Source organism: Oncorhynchus gorbuscha, linkage group LG09, assembly GCF_021184085.1.
Source record: "Oncorhynchus gorbuscha isolate QuinsamMale2020 ecotype Even-year linkage group LG09, OgorEven_v1.0, whole genome shotgun sequence".
Taxonomy (NCBI): domain Eukaryota; kingdom Metazoa; phylum Chordata; class Actinopteri; order Salmoniformes; family Salmonidae; genus Oncorhynchus; species Oncorhynchus gorbuscha.
The window spans coordinates 3,512,554-3,522,553 of NC_060181.1; the positions used below are offsets into that span (position 1 = coordinate 3,512,554).

The 10,000-nt window shown below is 46.1% G+C and overlaps 1 protein-coding gene across 1 annotated transcript in view; it reads right to left on the reverse strand.

The window, feature by feature from the left end:
* Positions 1 to 10,000, reverse strand: part of LOC124042645 (CUB and sushi domain-containing protein 1-like) — an 842,040-nt gene that overhangs the window by 62,919 nt on the left and 769,121 nt on the right. The window contains 2 exon segments of the mRNA XM_046360721.1: positions 6,315 to 6,488; positions 6,679 to 6,867. Coding sequence (XP_046216677.1) covers positions 6,315 to 6,488; positions 6,679 to 6,867 — 363 coding nt within the window.

Consider the following 10,000-nt stretch of genomic DNA (forward strand, 5'->3'; position numbering starts at 1 on the left):
AATGTCGTTCCACTTCATGATTGTGTCCCACTTGTTGTTGATTCTTCACAAAAAAATACAGTTTTATATCTTTGTTTGAAGCCTGAAATGTGGCAAAAGGTCGCAGAGTTCAAGGGGGCCGAATACTTTCGCAAGGCACTGTAATTTACATTTTCAAATGATTTCACTCTCGCTCTCCTGGTTCGTCCTTCTGACCTGAGAACCTTAATGTAACAGCTCCCTGACTGTTTGTAGACATGTCCTGCAGTCACATGACCTAGTGGGGAATGTTACTGTTGAAATGTTTCATCATTTCATAATTAATGAACGTTATTTGCATTTCAACTCTATATCTGACATGGTACAGGTGGTGGTCTATATCTGACATGGTACAGGTGGTCTATATCTGACATGGTACTGGGGGTCTATATCTGACATGGTACAGGTGGTCTATATCTGACTTGGTACAGGTGGTCTATATCTGATGTGGTACAGGTGGTCTATATCTGACATGGTACAGGTGGTGGTCTATATCTGACATGGTACAGGTGGTCTATATCTGACATGGTACAGGTGGTCTATATCTGACTTGGTACAGGTGGTCTATATCTGATATGGTACAGGTGGTCTATATCTGATATGGTACAGGTGGTCTATATCTGACATGGTACAGGTGGTCTATATCTGACATGGTACAGGTGGTCTATATCTGACTTGGTACAGGTGGTCTATATCTGACGTGGTACAGGTGGTCTATATCTGACATGGTACAGGTGGTGGTCTATATCTGACATGGTACAGGTGGTCTATATCTGACTTGGTACAGGTGGTCGTCTATATCTGACATGGTACAGGTGGTCTATATCTGACATGGTACAGGTGGTCGTCTATATCTGACATGGTACAGGTGGTCTATATCTGACATGGTACAGGTGGTCTATATCTGACATGGTACAGGTGGTGGTCTATATCTGACATGGTACAGGTGGTCTATATCTGACATGGTACAGGTGGTGGTCTATATATGACATGGTACAGGTGGTGGTCTATATATGACTTGTACAGGTGGTGGTCTATATCTGACATGGTACAGGTGGTCTATATCTGACATGGTACAGGTGGTCTATATCTGACATGGTACAGGTGGTCTATATCTGACATGGTACAGGTGGTGGTCTATATCTGACATGGTACAGGTGGTGGTCTATATCTGACATGGTACAGGTGGTGGTCTATATCTGACATGGTACAGGTGGTGGTCTATATCTGACATGTTACTGGTGGTGGTCTATATCTGACATGGTGCAGGTGGTCTATATCTGACATGGTACAGGTGGTGGTCTATATCTGACATGTTACTGGTGGTGGTCTATATCTGACATGGTGCAGGTGGTCTATATCTGTCATGGTACAGGTGGTGGTCTATATCTGACATGGTACAGGTGGTCTATATCTGACATGGTACAGGTGGTCTATATCTGACATGGTACAGGTGGTGGTCTATATCTGACTTGGTACAGGTGGTGGTCTATATCTGACATGGTACAGGTGGTCTATATCTGACATGGTACAGGTGGTCTATATCTGACATGGTACAGGTGGTCTATATCTGACATGGTACAGGTGGTCTATATCTGACATGGTACAGGTGGTCTATATCTGACATGGTACAGGTGGTCTATATCTGACATGGTACAGGTGGTCTATATCTGACATGGTACAGGTGGTGGTCTATATCTGACTTGGTACAGGTGGTCTATATCTGACATGGTACAGGTGGTCTATATCTGACAAGGTACAGGTGGTCTATATCTGACATGGTACAGGTGGTCTATATCTGACATGGTACAGGTGGTGGTCTATATCTGACATGGTACAGGTGGTCTATATCTGACATGGTACAGGTGGTCTATATCTGACATGGTACAGGTGGTCTATATCTGACATGGTACAGGTGGTGGTCTATATCTGACATGGTACAGGTGGTGGTCTATATCTGACATGGTACAGGTGGTCTATATCTGACATGGTACAGGTGGTGGTCTATATCTGACATGGTACAGGTGGTGGTCTATATCTGACATGGTGCAGGTGGTCTATATCTGACATGGTACAGGTGGTCTATATCTGACATGGTACAGGTGGTCTATATCTGACATGGTACAGGTGGTCTATATCTGACATGGTACAGGTGGTGGTCTATATCTGACTTGGTACAGGTGGTCTATATCTGACATGGTACAGGTGGTCTATATCTGACATGGTACAGGTGGTCTATATCTGACATGGTACAGGTGGTGGTCTATATCTGACATGGTACTGGTGGTCTATATCTGACATGGTACAGGTGGTCTATATCTGACATGGTACAGGTGGTCTATATCTGACATGGTACAGGTGGTGGTCTATATCTGACATGGTACAGGTGGTGGTCTATATCTGACATGGTACAGGTGGTCTATATCTGACATGGTACAGGTGGTGGTCTATATCTGACATGGTACAGGTGGTGGTCTATATCTGACATGGTACAGGTGGTGGTCTATATCTGACTTGGTACATGTGGTGGTCTATATCTGACATGGTACAGGTGGTCTATATCTGACATGGTACAGGTGGTGGTCTATATCTGACATGGTACAGGTGGTCTATATATGACATGGTACAGGTGGTCTATATCTGACATGGTACAGGTGGTCTATATCTGACATGGTACAGGTGGTCTATATCTGACATGGTACAGGTGGTGGTCTATATCTGACATGGTACAGGTGGTCTATATCTGACATGGTACAGGTGGTCTATATCTGACATGGTACAGGTGGTCTATATCTGACATGGTACAGGTGGTGGTCTATATCTGACATGGTGACATGGTACAGGTGGTCTATATCTGACATGGTACAGGTGGTCTATCTCTGACATGGTGCAGGTGGTCTATATCTGACATGGTACAGGTGGTCTATATCTGACATGGTACAGGTAGTGGTCTATATCTGACATGGTACAGGTGGTCTATATCTGACATGGTACAGGTGGTCTATATCTGACATGGTACAGGTGGTCTATATCTGACATGGTACAGGTAGTGGTCTATATCTGACATGGTACAGGTGGTCTATATCTGACATGGTACAGGTGGTGGTCTATATCTGACTTGGTACAGGTGGTCTATATCTGACATGGTACAGGTGGTCTATATCTGACATGGTACAGGTGGTCTATATCTGACATGGTACAGGTGGTGGTCTATATCTGACATGGTACTGGTGGTCTATATCTGACATGGTACAGGTGGTCTATATCTGACATGGTACAGGTGGTCTATATCTGACATGGTACAGGTGGTGGTCTATATCTGACATGGTACAGGTGGTGGTCTATATCTGACATGGTACAGGTGGTCTATATCTGACATGGTACAGGTGGTGGTCTATATCTGACATGGTACAGGTGGTGGTCTATATCTGACATGGTACAGGTGGTGGTCTATATCTGACTTGGTACATGTGGTGGTCTATATCTGACATGGTACAGGTGGTCTATATCTGACATGGTACAGGTGGTCTATATCTGACATGGTACAGGTGGTGGTCTATATCTGACATGGTACAGGTGGTCTATATATGACATGGTACAGGTGGTCTATATCTGACATGGTACAGGTGGTCTATATCTGACATGGTACAGGTGGTCTATATCTGACATGGTACAGGTGGTGGTCTATATATGACATGGTACAGGTGGTCTATATCTGACATGGTACAGGTGGTCTATATCTGACATGGTACAGGTGGTCTATATCTGACATGGTACAGGTGGTGGTCTATATCTGACATGGTACAGGTGGTCTATATCTGACATGGTACAGGTAGTCTATATCTGACATGGTACAGGTGGTCTATCTCTGACATGGTGCAGGTGGTCTATATCTGACATGGTACAGGTGGTCTATATCTGACATGGTACAGGTAGTGGTCTATATCTGACATGGTACAGGTGGTCTATATCTGACATGGTACAGGTGGTCTATATCTGACATGGTACAGGTGGTCTATATCTGACATGGTACAGGTAGTGGTCTATATCTGACATGGTACAGGTGGTCTATATCTGACATGGTACAGGTGGTCTATATCTGACATGGTACAGGTGGTCTATATCTGACATGGTACAGGTAGTGGTCTATATCTGACATGGTACAGGTGGTGGTCTATATCTGACATGGTACAGGTGGTCTATATCTGACATGTGTCTTCTTTGTTTAAGCCATGTGTGTGAGGTGGATAATTTAGTTTCAAAGTAGATTTTTTAAAGAATACCCAGAAACACTCTGTGTGACCCTGATTTAGCCCAAAGCAGTGAAAGGTTAAACCAGATTAAACAGCATTTATGTCCTCTATATACTTCATTGTGTTGTCCAGTTTCCCAGTTCCCAAGTCAATAGGAATTTAGTGGTTTTTACCTCAGAAAGAGGTGTTTGTGTGTGTGTGTGTGTGTGTTTATCTCAGAAAGAGGTGGGTGTAAAAAAATATATGTTTTATGGTCCAAGAAGAGAAAGCCAGCAATCTACAGGATATAGGAATGCCATGAATTATATCAATGACATAAAACTGTCAGGCCGGATTTCACTGGAGAGAGCGAGAGGAAGGCAAAGGGACAGGGGAAATGTCTTCATGAAAAATAACAATGCTTTCTAACCTGTGTGTGTGTGTGTGTGTGTGTGTGTGTGTGTGTGTGTGTGTGTGTGTGTGTGTGTGTGTGTGTGTGTGTGTGTGTGTGTGTGTGTGTGTGTGTGTGTGTGTGTGTGTGTGTGTGTGTGTGTGTGTGTGTGTGTGTGTGTGTGTGTGTGTGTGTGTGTGTGAGACATCTCCTCATATAGACAGCTCTGAGGACCACACATTTAGACAGTTCTGAGGACCACACATCTCATATAGACAGCTCTGAGGCCCACACATCTCATATAGACAGCTCTGAGGCCCACACATCTCATCATATAGACAGCTCTGAGGCCCACACATCTCGTATAGACAGCTCTGAGGCCCACACATCTCCTCATATAGACAGCTCTGAGGCCCACACATCTCCTCATATAGACAGCTCTGAGGCCCACACATCTCCTCATATAGACAGCTCTGAGGACCACACATCTCATATAGACAGCTCTGAGGCCCACACATCTCCTCATATAAACAGCTCTGAGGCCCACACATCTCTCATATATAGACAGCTCTGAGGACCACACATCTCATATAGACAGCTCTGAGGCCCACACATCTCCTCATATAAACAGCTCTGAGGCCCACACATCTCATATAGACAGCTCTGAGGCCCACACATCTCATATCTGAGGCCCACACATCTCCTCAGGTAGACAGCTCTGAGGACCACACATCTCATATAGACAGCTCTGAGGCCCACACATCTCCTCAGGTAGACAGCTCTGAGGACCACACATCTCCTCAGGTAGACAGCTCTGAGGACCACACATCTCCTCAGGTAGACAGCTCTGAGGCCCACACATCTCCTCAGGTAGACAGCTCTGAGGACCACAGAGAGTTCCCGTCTCTAACAAGACGTTTTACAGGCTCTTTATTCATGTGTTTTACCACAAGATCAAAGTCCAGACTTCAAAAGGGCTGTCAAGGTAAATGAAGACCTCAGATTCCCAAGAGGAGCACTGTGATCTATCCTCTACTATATTCAGGTATTACTATCAGAGCTACTGTAACTACTCACAGATCAGCTCCCATTCCAGACACTTCAGCCTCCCATACTGTGTGGTGTGTGTGTGTGTGTGGTGTGGTGTGTGTGGTGTGGTGTGTGTGGTGGTGTGTGTGGTGTGTGGTTCGGTGTGTGGTGTGGTGTATGTGGTGTGTGTGGTGTGGTGTGGTGTATGTGGTGTGTGTGGTGTGGTGTATATGGTGTGTGTGGTGTGTGGTACGGTGTGTGTGTACGGTGTGTGTGTGTGGTGTGTGTGTGTGGTGTGGTGCGTGTGGTGTGGTATGTGTGGTGTGTGGTGGGTGTGTGTGTGTGGTGGGTGTGGTGTGGTGTGTGTGGTGTGTGGTTCGGTGTGTGGTGTGGTGTGTGTGTGTGGTGTGGTATGTATGGTGTGTGGTATGTGTGTGTGGTGGGTGTGTGGTGGGTGTGGTGTGGTGTGTGTGGTGTGTGGTTCGGTGTGTGGTGTGGTATGTATGGTGTGTGGTGTGTGTGTGTGGTGTGTGTGGTGTGGTGTGTGTGGTGTGGTGTGTGTGTGTGGTGTGTGGTGCGTGTGGTGTGGTGTGTGTGGTGTGTGGTGGGTGTGTGTGTGTGTGGTGGGTGTGTGTGTTCCATACCAGAGCAGTGTGGTAACGAGCCGCTCCACTGTCCACCCAGCTGACACGTGCGTGTTGTGTTACCGATCACCGTCCTCTGTCCAATACAGCTGAACCGAATCACCGAACCCACCGTCCGACGGTCACCGGAGATCTGGGCGTAAGGGGGCATGCTGGGACGGTCGCACAACACCACTAACCAATCACAGGAGAGGATAGAAATGGAACAATCAGAACAAAGCATAGAAAGAACCTGACCAATTGTACATGTTTAATTTTACTGGAGATATAGCTACAGTACTAACCTGTACTTCCTGAACAAGCCTAGTAAATATACCTGGTTGGCCTGTGTTAATATCCCATGGTGTGTGTATCTGGTACTCACACAGACACTTGGGCAGTGTTCTATCCCAGGTGCCGTCTCCCTGGCAGGACAGAGTGCTGGTTCCCAGTAGGTAGTAACCAGGGTTACAGCGGTAGGACACGGAGGTCTGGAAGCTGTAAAGACCAGGGCCTTCAGACGTCACCTGTCTCACGCTGTCCTCCACATGACCTGGCTCTGTGCAGTTCACAACTAGAGGACAGAGGGAGGAAGAGGGGAAGGGGTCAAATTAGTAGCACATTAAGAAGAGCTGATGTGTGTGTGTGTGTGTGTGTTTACAAGCAGGAGCACACACACACACACACACTTGAACATAGATTACATACATGCAGACACATTTCCATTTCTCGAACATTGAATATGGTGTATAACAGACTGTTATGTGGTGTCATGATGTTGGCCTGTTGGTAAGGTTTAAGACCCCCCCCCCCCATAAATACCTTTCTCCCTTCCCTCTCTCTCTCTTGACTCTACAGAGGGACTCTTGAAATAGCCGTTGTTAAACATAGAGAGTCTGGGAACATCAAACAAGTGGAATGAAAGGAACCATATTTCGGTAATAGAACCAGTTGAAAATATGCGTTGGTACTTGATGAATATGATGTCAGTTCGGTTGTCCTCTGAGACATCATGACTGATGACAGGACGACATAAAATGTATCTGTGAAAGTCTACACATTATAGTTATCAGATTCACATGGAATTGTTGCGCAATTCAAATGTTTAAATATATAATTATTGGTGAAAAGATGAAATGTAATTTTAGCTTCCAAATGAGAGATTTGGGTTTTCATAAGGTTAGAGCTCTGCTCAATCAGTGGCCCGCCCCTGTGAAGAGACATGGGCTATAAACTATGAAACACACCCTTCTCCCTCCACTATATAAGCCCTTGACGAAAATGTAACCTTCTGTTCCAAGGACGTGAGGACGATGGTCCGATGTCAGAAGGATTCAGATAATAACTACAGAACGAAGCCAACCGCAGCGTGAGCTTTGGTTGCGAATGGTATGGACTTTGAACTCTTATTCGCTACAGAAGTGATACCTCCTAGCCCTTTAGTTAGCAGCGGCCGCTGTAAACGTGGGCTAGGAGAGGACAGACAGAGTATCCCGTCTACCACCCAACGACGACACTACAATGTTTCCCGTTCACCACCAGAGACACTCTTCAAAGGACAAAGGACTCTGTTGGGCAACACGGCCATCCATCTACCACCAACCTATTGAAGCGCAGCTCTTAGTAAATATTTATTGCATTTTTCTTTTCCAAATGGGCAGTAATTTAGAATGCATAAGATACTGTATTTACGATAGTGTAGCTGCCTACGGCCTGATAGAGACATCGCTACTCCCTTTGTTCCTCAGTCTTCCCGCTTTTTCACTCAAACCCAAACCCCTTTTCTTTGGGTAACCAGCTGTCATATCTGTTCCGTCCGCTAGGGACTTTTTCCTTTATGACGTCATTTGTAATCAAGGTGTGTTTCATTCTGTGTGATTTAGTTAGGTATTTAGTAAATAAATAATTTAACCCAATTTTGTATTCCTGATTCAACTTGTTGACCAGGGTTCGTGAAGATAACCAAAAAGTATACGATGTTCAGATGAGACTGAACTAAGGTGACTATTAATATTGACTGCTATTGATGTAAAATATTACTAGGTTTTTAAGAGTTTATCCGGAAGATAACAGCTCTATAAACATTATTTCGTGGTGCTCCGACTCTCTAGTTAATTACATTCTACATGATTAGCTCAATCAGGTAATATTAATTACAGAGAAAGGATTTTATAGAATAGCATGTCATATCACTTAATCCAGCATAGCCAAAGACACGACAGTAGCAAGTGCATCTGAATTGAAGTTGTATTTCTGTGTTACTATTACTTCCTCTACCCACACATTCTTCCCCCAAACCACCCACACATTCTTCCCCCAAACCACCCACACATTCTTCCCCCAAACCACCCACACATTCTTCCCCCAAACCACCCACACATTCTTCCCCCAAACCACCCACACATTCTTCCCCCAAACCACCCACACATTCTTCCCCCAAACCACCCACCCATTCTTCCCCCAAACTACCCACACATTCTTCCCCCAAACCACCCACCCATTCTTCCCCCAAACCACCCACACATTCTTCCCCCAAACCACCCACACATTCTTCCCCCAAACCCCCACACATTCTTCCCCCAAACCACCCACACATTCTTCCCCCAAACCACCCACCCATTCTTCCCCCAAACTACCCACATTCTTCCCCCAAACCACCCACCCATTCTTCCCCCAAACTACCCACACATTCTTCCCCCAAACCACCCACCCATTCTTCCCCCAAACCACCCACCCATTCTTCCCCAAACTACCCACCCATTCTTCCCCCAAACTACCCACCCATTCTTCCCCCAAACCACCCACCCATTCTTCCCCCAAACCGCCCACCCATTCTTCCCCCAAACCGCCCACCCATTCTTCCCCCAAACCACCCACCCATTCTTCCACCGAACCATCTACCCATTCTTTCCCCAAACCAGCTACCCATTCTTTCCCCAAACCAGCCACCCATTCTTCCCCCAAACCAACATTCTTCCCCCAAACCACCCACCCATTCTTCCCCCAAAATAACCACCCATTCTTTCCCCAAAACACCCACAGATTCCTTCATCCATCCACTCATCCATCCATTAATCCCATCATCCATCCCATCATCCAATCCATACACTCATCCATCCATCCACTCATCCATCAATCCATCCACTTGTCCGTCCGTCCACCATCCATCTACCCACTCATCCATCCAGCAAGCTGAACTACACAGGAAACAAACCGTGGGTTCATTAGAAGGCTGCTACCTGCTGGCCCCTGTAGCGCTGGGAGAGGAGGTGATGGAGAGAAGGGGGAAGGGAAGGAGGGAGAGAGTGATGGATGGAGGGAACACAGGACTGCTTGGAATGACAGACACTGGGAGGGATGCGGGGAGGATAGACAGAGAGGAGGCCGAGAGACAGAGGCAAAGGTAGCACGGTAGAGGCAGAGACAGAGACAGACAGAGACAGAGACAGAGACAGATAGAGACAGACAGATGTAGAGACAGACAGAAGTAGAGACAGAATCAGAAGTAGAGACAGAGACAGACAGAGGTAGAGACAGAGGCGGAAAGATGTAGAGACAGAGGTAGAGACAGACAGAAGTAGAGGCAGGGACAGAGACAGAGGTAGAGACAGACAGAAGTAGAGACAGAGACAGACAGAGGTAGAGACAGAGGCGGAAAGATGTAGAGACAGAGGTAGAGACAGACAGAGGTAGAAACAGACAGAAGT